The 13422-nt window shown below is 38.0% G+C and overlaps 1 protein-coding gene across 1 annotated transcript; it reads right to left on the bottom strand.

The window, feature by feature from the left end:
• Window positions 1-5490: 5490 nt before the first annotated feature.
• On the bottom strand, window positions 5491-6356 carry LOC101045577 (keratin-associated protein 13-2-like). The gene has a single exon (XM_003927679.4). It carries the CDS (start codon window positions 6315-6317, stop codon window positions 5790-5792), a length of 528 nt encoding a protein of 175 aa, XP_003927728.1. The 5' UTR covers window positions 6318-6356; the 3' UTR covers window positions 5491-5789.
• Between the last annotated feature and the right edge of the window lie 7066 nt (window positions 6357-13422).

Below are 13422 nucleotides of genomic sequence, written 5' to 3'. Positions count from 1 at the left end.
AAACAATGTGTACACCTGGAAATATAGAGTGGAATAATTGACTTTGGAGACTCCAAAAGGCAGGTGAGTGGGAGGGGAGTGAGGGATAAAAAATTACCTACTGGAGACAATATGAACTACCTGGGTGAGAATAGCCCCAAGTTCACCACTGCATAATATATCCATGTAACAAAACTGCACATGTACACTTAAATCTATGAGAATAAAATGAAATAGAACTTTAGAACAGAAGAGTTTCCCTACATCAATAACTGCATCTTCTCACTTTAATTAACAGAGTTTAGTATTCTTATCTTCCAGAAATGCCCACTAAAAACCTTATAACACATCCTACCAATGAATAATCTACTTATGTTCTCAACATGTGGTTAACTTTCATTAAACTTAAAAAAAAAAGTACACTCACATGAGGTTGTAAAAATAGTACATAGAATCCTTCACCCAGCCTTCTGCAATATTGACAACTTATTCAATCATACTACAAATCAAACCCAGGAAATTGATATTGGTGCCATGCTGTTAGCTAGACCACAGACATTATTGAGTTTTACTGGTTTATATATGTGCTCATTTGTGTTAGTATGTGTACGGTTCCATGTAATTTATCTAATGTATAGATTAGTGTAACCACTATCACAGTCCAGAAGAATAATTCTCCCATTTATGATTAATATTTTATTTTATTTTTTTTTAGAGACGGGATCTTGCTTTGCTGGCTAGGCTGGACTGTGGTGGTGCAATCAACAGCTCACCGCAGCCTGGAACTCCTGGCTTAGATCCTCCTACCTCAGCTTCCCGAGGAAATGGGACTACAGACATGCACTACCACACCTGGCTAATGATTAGCTTCTTAACGTCAGAAAAAATTTAAAAAGATAATCATTTTAGTTAGCTTGGGGCTGCTATAGCAAAATAACATAGAGTGGGTGGCTTGAAAAACATACATTTATTGCTCACAGTTCTGGAGCCTTGGAAGTTTTTAGCTAGTGTGGTTTCTGATTAGGGACCTCTTCCTGGTTTGCAGATGATTATCATCTTGCTTCATCCTCACAGAGTAGAAAGAGAGCTCTGGCCTCTTCCTCTTCTTATAAGGGCCCTAACCCCATCATAGGTGGTGAGAGGGGGGGCTCCATTCTAAAGACCTCATCTAAACGTAATAACCTTCCAAAGGTCCTACCTCCAAATACCTTCACACTGGGTAATCCCTTTGTTTCAACACATGAATTTTGGAGGAACATGAACATTCAGTCCATATGAATGTTTATGTAGTGAGTCAGAAATTTACGACACATATTTTGCCCTTTTACATTTATAGAATGTTATTTGATTTAGTTAAATGTGAAGTTAAAAGAAGGAAGCTTGTTTTTTCCAGACAACAACAGGAGAAAGTAATGCAGCATTTGAGGTGAGTGGCGGGAGTTGTAGTCCAGAGCAGAAAGAAAGATGAAGTCAAAATATGGCAGATTTATGTAATCATGTCCTTTTATTCCCCAAGTCACATGTAGAAGCACTGCCATTAGAAATGCAAAACTTTTGGATGAACCTGGAGGACATCATGCTAAGAGACCTAAGCCAGACACAGAAAGAAAAATACGACATGATATCATGTATGTAGAAATCCAAAGTAGTTAAACTCACAGAAGCAGAGAGTAGACTGGTAGCTGCCAGGGCCTGCAGAGGGTAAAATGGGAGGATGTTGGTTAAAGGGTAAAATGTTTCAGTTATGCAGGACCATTAAGTTCTGGATATCTAATATACAGCAATGTGACTATAGTTAACAATACTGTATCGCATGCTTAAAATTTGCTGAAAGGGTAGACCTTCAGTGTTCTTGCCACAGTCAAATGATCAATCAAATGGAAACTGTGAAGTGATGAATATATTAATTACCTTGAGCGTGCTGATTTCACAGTATGTGTAAATATATTACACATGTATCTCAAAACATCAATTTATACTTCTTAAATTTATATAATTTTTATTTGTCAAGTATACCTCAGTAAAGATGAGAAAAAAGGAAAAAAAGACTAAATTGATAAGGTAAAGTAATTCTTTCCAGGAAATAATAGGCATAATTTCTTTTTCTTTTTTGTTTCCTTATTAAAGGATAAAATGATATTCAGACTTTTGCAGCACATGTGTTACTGAGTTTTACAAATAACAATATTGATTTCGCATACTTTTGAAAGAAAACAATTGTGGAATTCTGGAATGGGGGAAGTGAATGACCGCGGGGCCTGTCTAGTCATTTTTCAGGGTATTGTCCCCTATCATTGTTTCTGAACTCCTGCATAATTCTGTAAGTTGAAAAAAATTGTTAATAATGCAAATGATTCTAGTCCATAGAAATGAAATAGTTTCTGTCAGGGGGGATTACGCTGATTTTTACTCTTTGTACAGTGCTTACTTTGCATCTATCTGTGAATTCGTTTCAACCTTCCTAACAACCTGTGTAAGTGTGTTCTCTGAATTATCATTTGAACCAGTTGTAGCATTTTAGCGGTCCCCACATTTATTAATGAGTTAAAAAAAAATTATATGTGCTTATTTTTTCATTTCTGTAGGAATCATGATTTTACCTTTTTCAAAATTTATCTTAATACTATTGCATCACATTTTAAACATTTGCCTTCCCTTTCCTTTCCTACGACATGTAGAAGAATTTAAACTGTGGTGGGAACTTTAACAGCTCACTCCCCATCCCCATATACTACTACTAACACTCATTATAAAATGTGAATATGTCTGTAATACTGGAAGGAACCTCTGAGATCACAAATTATGAAGTGCCATCTCATTTTACGTATCAGGAACGTGACACCCAAGGTTAATTTCTAAGTATAAGATCAAGACCTAATTTAACAAGAGAACCAAGCATATAATCTAACTCCAAACATGCATTTCTTTACTTACTCTATTTTCCTTTATATGGTTCTATAAATGGAAAAAACTTAAGAGATTTCAAAATTCCAGACTACCTATAGTAATCATATAAACAGAATCACATCTCTAGGCTGACAATGCAGTATATATTTCACAGGAAAAGAGATATTTCTATAAAAGGTAGAGCATCCAAAACACACACCAGAGCACACACACTAATGCAAAATAATAGATTACACAGTTTTGGTGCTAGTGAATTTTATTCCCCTGTTTCCCAGTCTAATTTTTCTGTGCTGTTTTCTACTTACTTGTAAAGATCTACTTTATCTAAAAGGATACATGTTGAAATGAAACATTACTGAGATTTAAAACAAGTTTTAATAGATTAATCAAATGAAGGGGATAATGTACAAAGGCTGTGATATGGTCTGGCTCTGCGTCATCGCCCAAATCTCGTCTTGAATTGTAGTTCATCAAATCCCCAGGTGTCGTCGGAGGAACCCAGTGGGAGGTAATTGATTCATGGGGGAAGAGAGAGAAGGAGGAGGGGGAGAAAAGGAAAGAGAATAGGTGGGAGAAGAAAAAAAAATAGTTGGACATTAGCAGAGATGACATATTACGGAAAGATTACTCATGCAGATAATGGAGGAGGCAAAGAATATTCATTTTGTCTGATCCCTGAAATCTGAATCTTCACATTATACTTCGAAAGATTTAAATATTGAAAGTATTCTAATGTGCTAATTTCCTGCTCTACTCTTTGACTCCCTGTTTCAATTTTTTGCCTTCCACTTCAAAGATTGCATTAGAATGGGGGAAATTCTTCAGGTCGCTCCAGAGCTAGATCCTGTATGTCACTGGACATCCCTTCCTTCTGTCTTGGGATTGCTGTGTTTTGAACATTTCCCTGTGCTCGTCTCTTTTTACAGGGCTGGCTGGGTGCCTTCCGCTCTTGAAGTTATGAGCCTCTAGCTCCCAGGACTTTCTTAATGGCCATGCTACTGTGACCCCTTTGGGTTCGTTTTCTCAAATGGCCTCTTTAATCCACATTTTATTCATTCTACATTATTTAAAGATAAATTAGTAGTCCACCTTCAATGCTAATGGCATAATTCAGACTCACAGGATCTTTTTCCCAAACTAATAAAAATTTTTAATTGCCTATTTACATCAAAGTCAATGAGTAACTCTGCACTTGATGACAATTTTTTATTAATTGTAAATATTAGTATGTGTTTGCCAGAAGTCTTATTTTATTTCAATCATTTTATTTGGTTTAAACCTAAAGAAAACTTTATTGACCCATATAATCAAAACACTTAAACGATGAATAAAGCTGGCTTAAGGGACATGGGAATCAGAGACTCCCATGTCACTGGCATTTCTTCTTGGGTCTCCCTTCTCTATTCTTAGTTTCTGTATCGGGCAGGTTTCTATGATGAGAGGATATGGTTCCCACACTTCCATGCTTAGCCCATATTGTCTCCAGTATAAGAGAAAGGATACCTTCTTGTTTCAGATTTAATTTTAAAGCTTAAGGAAACGGTATCAGCAAAGAAAAATCAGTTAAAGCTCATGACATATTATTGAAGGAAATGATAATCTTTGAAAGTTATTTTCCCATACATAGAGAGTTTTTACTAAATATTTCATTGATAAGTTTTAACTGAATTTTTATGCTACTTTTAGCCTCTGAAAGAAATTGCTTGCTCAAATTAAAATAAACAAAGAAGTTGTTATGTCTTAGATCTGAATAGCATCCTACAAATATTTATTTTTATTCACACTGTCACAATTGAGCAGTGGATTCCAGGGATATGGAGGAAGGTTATAAGATCTAGAATATTGAAAGTAATCTAATTTAAACTCCCACTCAATGCAGAAATCACTGAAAAATAATAGATTTTTCCTTGTTGAGAAACTCAATAACTTAAAGAAAAACACACAGGTTATAATAGTTATATAAATGTATAATTTATAAATATAAATTTGTAACAAGCCAAAGTAATTTCTCCCTATAACTGTTTCCATTACTCACAGTTGTAAACCTTAAGTCTTTGTTTTCTCTGCTTCTCTCTCTCTCATACACACACACACACACAACACACACACACAACATACACACACATGCACACACTGGATAATTTATTTTGTCCTATATTTAAACACAACCATAATGCCGTCCAGTATCTAACACTTTGTATTTTCTCTTTTTCATCCTAACACATCAGATTTCTTCAAATAATTTATATATTTTAAATTTAATCACCTAGCTGACATCTTCTGAGAAAACTGTGAATACTGTTTTTAAAATGTAAACAAAAAACAAATGTGATTGTCAGCAAAATGTGTCTTTTTTGAAAACTCACCATAGTTATGGGCCTATTCTCAATAATTCTGTTAAGAATCCAACCAGTTTTCATAGCAGAAGACACGCACTTGTTGCCTTTTAGGCAATGGAGTTCCCACAGAATCTCCCCATACACAAGGCCTGATGACATGACCTAAGGAAATAGATGTCCAAGTAAAGGACCTCTGGGGGCCTGTAGCCCCAAAGACAGATCACAAATCAAACTTTGAAAAGCAATAAAAGACAAAAAGAACATATTAGAATCAACAGTAAATGAATTTATTAGGTGAGACAAAACTGAACTTCCATATACTTTATAAGATTAACTTACATAATAATGAATCACTTGTTTCAAAATGATAGACATTTGACTCTATATTTTGGTCATTCATTAATTTCACAATCTGAAGAACTAGCCTGTCCAGCCAGTACTTGATGCCAGAGAAAGGATAAAGAGCTGGTGGTAAGAGGGGTTAGTTAGCTCACATGACTGGAAAAGCCTATGATAGCAGCTCTACATAGAGACCGAGACATTTTGCTTAAAAGGTCTGGAAATTCAGCAAGTTGATCTACAGGAGGTTGATCCATAGGCTGGTCTGTAACAAGAAGACTGGCAACTCCTAGAAGCCAGGTAGGTTGGGCGGCAGAATCCAGATCCATAGCCCAGGGAAGGGAAGCCACAGCCTCCATAACCCAGGGATCTGAAGCCACTGGATCCACAGTCCACTGAGTAGCAGCTCCTAGATCCATAGCCCAGGGGGCGGCAGCTGCTGGAACCAAAGCCTAGAGGCACAGAGTAAGTCGTCTGGCAGGGACTGAAGAGCGTGGATGTCCTGGGGCGGTAGCAGGAGGTCTGACAGGGGCTGGACTCCACACAGGATGTCTGGTAGCTGGTAGGCTCCCAGCAGGCCTCCTGACAGCCCCTGTAGAGAGAGGAACCCAGCTGGCAGGTGCTGGGAGAGCAGAGCTCAGTGCTGTAGACCAGGTTTCTGGGGTAGGAAGAGCCACAGGAGGAGCCTGGGTAGCGCAGGTAGCCCCCACAGGAGCGGGAGGAGAAGTTTTCAGAGCAGCGGTTGTAGGACATGCTGACGGGAGATGTGTGTTCAGCTGAGTTGTAGTGGAAAGATTCTCTGAGTTTGAATGTCATAGTCTGGACTCCAAGTTATATAGACTCTTAGACCTGGGTGTGTTCACTGTCTGAACACTCCCTCCTCCTTGCTCACCTTTTATTATAAGAATGCTTCCCTTGGTTATTGTTTATCACATCTTCATATACTGAGTTGTACTTTAGTCACTCTGGAACACTTAGAAGGAAGCCACTCAGTGTTCTTTCCCCGAAATTCACTGTGGTCTGACCTTCAATGTTACATGTCATCACGTTTATGACTATCTTGCCTCTTCTTATTTGTGAGTACAGTGAGTACTTACTGTACCAAATGGAATTACACAAAATTCTTTCTTCACTTCCATTAATGTATCAGGAGCATCAGTAGTTACTATTCAAAATAGTTTGCTTTTTTTTTTTTCACACAAGTATTTCACTTGTTACTAGAAACAGTGGATTTCTCCAAATACTAACTATATTCGGTAGTCTCAGCAATCTGTCAAACCTTGTACTGATATCTTAAGAAATCATCAGAATTGCGGAGTGCAGCATTATCCTGGGTGTCCATACCAGGCATCTTCCTTAACGAGAGGCTACATTAGACAAAGCTCACTTAGGAAACAATAAACACAACTTTTTTAGTAAGACTTTATATAGAAGTTTTTCAGACATTTGCTGATGAGCCTATCTTGTAGCAAGCATCATTCCATGGTCATGCTCTACATCAACTCATCATTTTTTGTTTTGTTGTATTTCCATTTTTTTTCTGGATAAAAAGACAGATTCTTAGCCACAATTATTAGTTTATACCTAAAATAAACTTTGAGGAATTCTTAACATTTTTTTCTGAAGCTTTTACCTTGAAATATTAGAGTTACATGGGTCTTGAAACATCCTCTGGTCAACCTGTACATGGAAAAAATTACCTCTCAGGGAGCTTCATTAAGTTTACCCTAATTTCTCCATAAGCTAGAAGCAAAATTGAAGCTTTAAGCATAGTTTTCTTATCCAGAGTCAAGCTGCAAATACCTTGCAAATATAAAAGTAAATTCAACTTCAACTTGTCTTAGAAAAGAAAGTATTAAACTTATTTATACTAAGATATAAAAGCTTAATAAAGCCTTATTTACCTTTCTTAAGGATATTCACATTGAATAGTGTTCAACAGGGAAATTCTATACCTTATTGATCTTTATACACTTAAAGTATATTTCACTTCCTAGCCCATGAAAGAGAAAAGAATCTTGGTAATCCATGCTTAGATCAATGGCAGAAAGAGGCTTCTTATCTGTGCCTATTCTTCTTCTTTTGAATCTGACATTTTATTTGGTTTAACTAAGGAAAATGGCATTCACAATTGTTATCGAAAAGAGAGCCTCTTAACTACCTGAAAATTAACTTGCTTTATTCCAAAGCACGCGGCTTCAGAGCGCTTAGTTACTTTGTTTTATGATTATCTCTCCCATGCAGAATCTAAAGTGTGGCACGCATCACATGAAGTGCCCTTGTGCAATACTTAAACCATCACTCTGATTCACCAAAGTAAAATAAGCTGTGCTTTATGAATGGACACCTATTAAATTTACTAAAAAGCATGCACCACCCCAACACATGGGATTCCTTATGATGGCAGCTTTTAACTCCTTCAGAATGAGAAATATTTTTTCTTTTCTCACTAAATGTTGACTCTGCTAAAAACAAACAAACAAACAAACAAAAACAAAAATAAAACAACCACTTTCTAATATCCAAAAGTTCTAGCCTTTCTAGACCAGCTGCCTGTGGCTGGGAAACACTAAAATAACTTGGGAATAAGTCCATTCCAATTAACACTCCCTCCACCCATTTCTAATTGACTTAACACTTTTTTTCATTAGGAGTTATGTGTGCACTTAGTACAAATGCAAATGAACAACTCACAAATGCTAATAAATGTGTCCCTCTGAAAGGCAGAACAAGCAAAACAAGAGTAGCCTCAACATTTCAAAAGTGGATTCCAGAACTCATAAACACTCCATGTGCTCTAGGTACATAGGCAAAGTGTCAGTATAAAAAGAAAAACTCACTATCTTGGTGTGTCAGGGAAAACATGATATTGAAATCTTCTCTCTTCCCTTCCTTCCCTTCCTTCCTCCCTCCTTACCTCCCTCTTTTCTTTTCTCTTCCCTTTTCCTTCCCTCCCTCCCTGCCTCCCTTTCTTTTTCCTCCTCTTCTTTTCCTTTCCTTTCCCCTCTTTAGAAATTTAGGCATAACAACACTCCAGAGAATGAACCCATCATTAGAGTATCCTGTAGCCACAAGCAGTTTGTGATCTGAAATACTTGAAAAGTGATTGTTTTTTCCCAAGTCAACATAGCAATGTAGCAGAAGCTTTAAACTGACAATCTTCTATTGCAGTGTTTCCAGAGACTGATGACAATCTTTCAAATTAGCCAAATATTAGGGGTAGTAGAAATAGTAGAAATCCATGTATTCCACTCTATACCTTTTTTTTTTCTTCTTGTTCACTTTTTAATTTTCTGCTTTCTCCAGACCTAGAAGAGACTTTTATTGTCTGGTCAGTAAAGAATCTTCTTCATAACAGCTGCTTTACACTAGATTTTGTTTTTGAAATTCTCACCCAGGGGGAAATGTGTCTGTTAAACATTAATGCTAACTATGAAGGACCCACTACTGAATAAAGGGCTTGATGAGAACTCACTGGAGTATCCTTTTCACGGTCTCTTCCCCAGTCCCCACGCAAGCCTATCCAGGCCTGTGGCTTTCTCAGAGGTCATCCTGCCTCATTGAGACTTTCCCAGGCCCTGGCACCTCCTCTAACTTCACTACAGCCTTCAAGTTCACCCACCACCTGGCACCTCCTCTAACTTCACCCTTCCTGCTTCAAATTCACCCACTTTACATCTTCAGACCCTCATCACCTGTGACTTTATTTATTTTATTTTATTTTATATTTATTTTGAGACAGAGTCTTGCTCTATTGCCAGGTGCCAGGTTGGAGTGCAGTGGCACGATCTCGGCTCACTGCAACCTCCGCCTCCCGGGGTTCAAGCAATTCTCCTCCCTCAGCCTCCCAAGTAGGTGGGACTACAGGCACGTGCCACCATGCCCAGCTAATTTTTTAGTAGAGACGGGGTTTTACCATGTTGGCCAGGATGGTCCCGATCTCCCGACCTCGTGATCCACCCACTTCGGCCTCCCAAAGTGCTAGGATTACAGGTGTGAGCCTCCGCGCCCGGCCGTGACTTTCATTTTAAATAAAAAGGCCAAGTGTGGTGCCTTATGCCTGTAATCCCAACACTTTGGGAGGCCAGGTGGGCGGATCATGAGGTCAGGAGGTTGAAACCAGCCTGGCTACTATGGTGAAACCCCATCTCTACTAAAAATACAAAAATTAGCCAGACGTGGTGGCGAGCTATTCAGGAGACTGAGGCAGGAGACTAGCTTGAACCCGGGAGGCAGAGTTTGCAGTGAGCTGAGATCGCGCCACTGCACTCCAACCTGGGCAACAAAGAGAGAAACTCCGTCTCAAAAAAAAAAAAAAAGGGGGGGGGGGTAGGGGGCGGTTTCTAAACAGCTCTGCTTAGACTTCTCGGTTCTTCTTATTCTTTCTGAGACCTTACCCTTACCCTTGCATTTACTAGAAAACGTACATATAGAAAATTACATGAAGTATTAAAGGAAATTCTAGAGTAGTTTTCTTTGTGTTACGTTGTCATCTTTCTCTTTTTTATTTTAAATGTTCACGGATACTTAACAGTTGCACCTATTTATGGGGTGTATGTGATATTTTGATATAGCCACACAATGTGTGATGATCAGATCTGGACAATTGGCATATCCATCACCTTAAACATTTATCATTATTTTGTATGTTGAGAACATTCCAAATCACTTTTCTAGTTATTTTGAAATGTAGAATACATTTTTGTTAACTACAGTTACCATATTGTGTTAGTGAACACTAAGGCTTATTCCCTCTATCTGGCTATATTTTTGCACCCATTAACCAACAGCTCTCTCTCCTTTCTTTCCACTAAACTTCCAAGTCTATAGTAACCGCCATTCTAATCACTACCTTACAGAGAGAGACCCCTTGTAGACCAAGCTCAGTCTGACTCTTCTTCACATCTTTCCAAAGGTATCACAATAATGCCTTCATTTTTGCAAAGCACTCCAGGAAATTGTCTTACATATTTTATAGATTTATACCATTTATTGTTACTTTAATATGCCATCTTATTGGATATGTATATATATTTGTAACTTTCTTCTTATATAAAATTTATTTAAATAAAATGATCTAAAACATATTCATGTTGATTTGTATATATTTGTGCATTTATCCTCACTACAGTAGCACTTTTAAATGCCAGGTACTGTTTTTAGCACTTAATTACAAATATTACCTCACTTAATCCTCATAACAATTCTACATGGTATACACTGTTTTTATCCATTTTTTATATATGAGGAAGTTGAGACACACAGGTTGAGTTACTTGTCCAAAGTTACTCATGTAGTTTGTAGCAGATACAAGATTTGAACTGGTGTCCGACTTTGAGCAAATAACCGTATTGTTATGATACACACATCTAGTTTATTGCTTGTTACAAATTTATAGAATTCTACTGTGTAAAAATATTTTATTGATGTATCTGCCTACCATTCCTGACTTTTTACCATCACGAACCAAGGGGCAAGGAATATGCTTCTAGACAGGCCCTTGCACCTACTGTCTAGGGCTTCTGGAATGTATATATTTAGATGAAATTGCTGGACATACACAATTTCAGTTTTAGCGTGGTAGTCAGGATCAAAGCTCTTGGATTTAGGCTGTCACAGTTTGAATCCTGACTCCATCATGTAGCTGTATAACCCATACCTGTTTTAGTTTCTCATATTTGGTTATCTTTTAGCCATTAGTCTATGGAGTCATTTGTTCTTTTAAATGTATTTTTAGAGATATTTGTGCATTCTTTTTGTGTGCCTTTGCCTGTCATATATTGCTAACACATTCCTCTGGTCAGTTGTTTGACTATTTTTTTTAAGGTCAGATCTATGGATATATAGTTCCTATAAAATGAAATTCACCAGTTTTAGGTGTAGAGTTCAATAAGTTTTTTTCTTTCTGTTCCTTTTTTGGTGGAGGGGCAAGGGCTTGCTTTGTTGCCCAGGCAACAAAGTACAGTACAAAGTACAGTAGTGGGATCACAGCCCACTGTTACCTCAATCTCCTGGGCTCAAGTGATTTTCCTGCCTTAGCTTCCTGAGTGGTTAGGGCTACAGGTGCATGCCACCGCCCCTAGCTGATCTTTTTTTTCTTTTCTTTTTTTTTCTTTTTCTTTTTTTTTGTAGAGACAGATTCTCACTATGATGCCTAGTTTGGTCTTGAACTCCTGGCCTCAGCTTCCCAGTCAATGAGTTTTGACAAACATATACAGTCATGTTATCACTAATTGATTGAGATAGAGTATTTCCATTATTTCTGGAAATCCTCCTGCAGTCCTTTTGGTCAATCTGCCTCGCTAATATCTAAATTTCTCTTCCTGTTGTCTTATTTTTTTGAACTGCATGGTAAATGGAATTATACATTATGTTTCCTTCTGTGTTTAACTTCCTTCACAGAGCATAATGCTTTTGAATTCAGCCATGTTGTTGCATATTCCAATAGTTCATTCCCTTTTATTGCCAAGTGGTATTTCATTGTATTTATGCTATATGCTAGAAAATGACATTTAGATAATTTTGGAGCTGGAGTTATTGTGGATAAAAATGGTAGAAACGTTCACATACAGATATTTTTGTGGACATATGTAATATGGTTTGGCTCTGTGTCCCCATCCAAATCTCATCTGTAACTCTAATCCCAACATGTCAAGAAAGGGACCTGCTGAGAGGTGATTGGATCATGGGGATGGTTTCCCTCGTGCTGTTCTCATAATAGTGAGGGACTTCTCAAGAGATCTCTTTTTTTTTTTTTTTTTTTTGAGACAGAGTCTCACTCCATTTCCAGGCGCCAGGCTGGAGTGCAATGGCACAATCTTGGCTCACTGCAACCCCCACCTCCCGAGTTCAAGCAATTCTCCTGCCTCAGCCTCCGGAGTAGCTGGGACTACAGGCGCACCGCCATGCCCAGCTGACTTTTGTATTTTTAGTAGAGATAGGGTTTCACCATGTTGGCCAGGATGGTCTCAATCTCTTGACCTTGTGATCTGCCCACCTTGGCCTCCCAAAGTGCTGGGATTACAGGCGTGAACCACCAGAGATCTGATGTTTTAAAAGTGCCAGTTTCTCCTGTGTGTGTTCTCTCTCTCCTGCCACCATGTAACATGTATTTGCTTCCCCTTTACCGTCTGCCATTATGTAAATTTCCTGAGGTCTCTCCAACCATGAGGAACTGTGGGTAACTGAAACAATTTTTCTTTATAAATTATCCAGTCTTAGGTATTATCTTCATAGCAGTTTGAAAACAGACTAATACAGATAATTGGTACCAGCAGAGTTAGGTGCTGCTCTAATGATAAACTAAAAATGTGGAAGCAACTTTGGAACTGAGAAACAGGCAGAGGTTGGAACAGTTTGGAGGGCTTAGAAGAAAACAGGAAGATGTGGGAAAGTTTGAAACTTCCTAGAGACTTGTTAAATGGTTTTGACCAAAATGCTGATAGTGATATGGACAATGTAGTCCATGGTGAGGTGGTCTCAGATAAAGATGGGGAACTTATTGGGAACTGGAGTAAAGGTCATTCTTGCTATGCTTTAGCAGAAAAGACAGTGGCATTTTCCCCCTGCCCCAGAGATCTGTGGAACTTTGAACTTGAGACAGATGATTTAGGGTATCTGGTAGAAGACATTTCTAAGCAGCATAACATTCAACATGTGACCTGGCTTGTTCTGAATGCTTTCAGTTATATGTGTTCACAAAGAGATGGTTTGAAATTGGAACTTGTTTCAAAAAGGAAACAGAGCATAAAGGTTTGGAAAATTTGCAGCTTGACCACGTGGTAGGAAAGGAAAACCCATTTTCTGCACACATATATATGTACACAGAGAGAGAGAGAGAGAGAGAGACCCAAACTCT

The sequence above is a fragment of the Saimiri boliviensis genome, chromosome 18 (genome assembly GCF_048565385.1).
Source record: "Saimiri boliviensis isolate mSaiBol1 chromosome 18, mSaiBol1.pri, whole genome shotgun sequence".
Lineage (NCBI taxonomy): Eukaryota > Metazoa > Chordata > Mammalia > Primates > Cebidae > Saimiri > Saimiri boliviensis.
The sequence above is the reverse complement of the archived record's forward strand: the minus strand, read 5'-3'. Positions and strand labels throughout refer to the sequence as shown.

Bases quoted from the DNA above. Each gene is read 5' to 3' on its own strand.
- LOC101045577 (XM_003927679.4), bottom strand. From the start codon at position 6,317: ATGTCCTACAACCGCTGCTCTGAAAACTTCTCCTCCCGCTCCTGTGGG.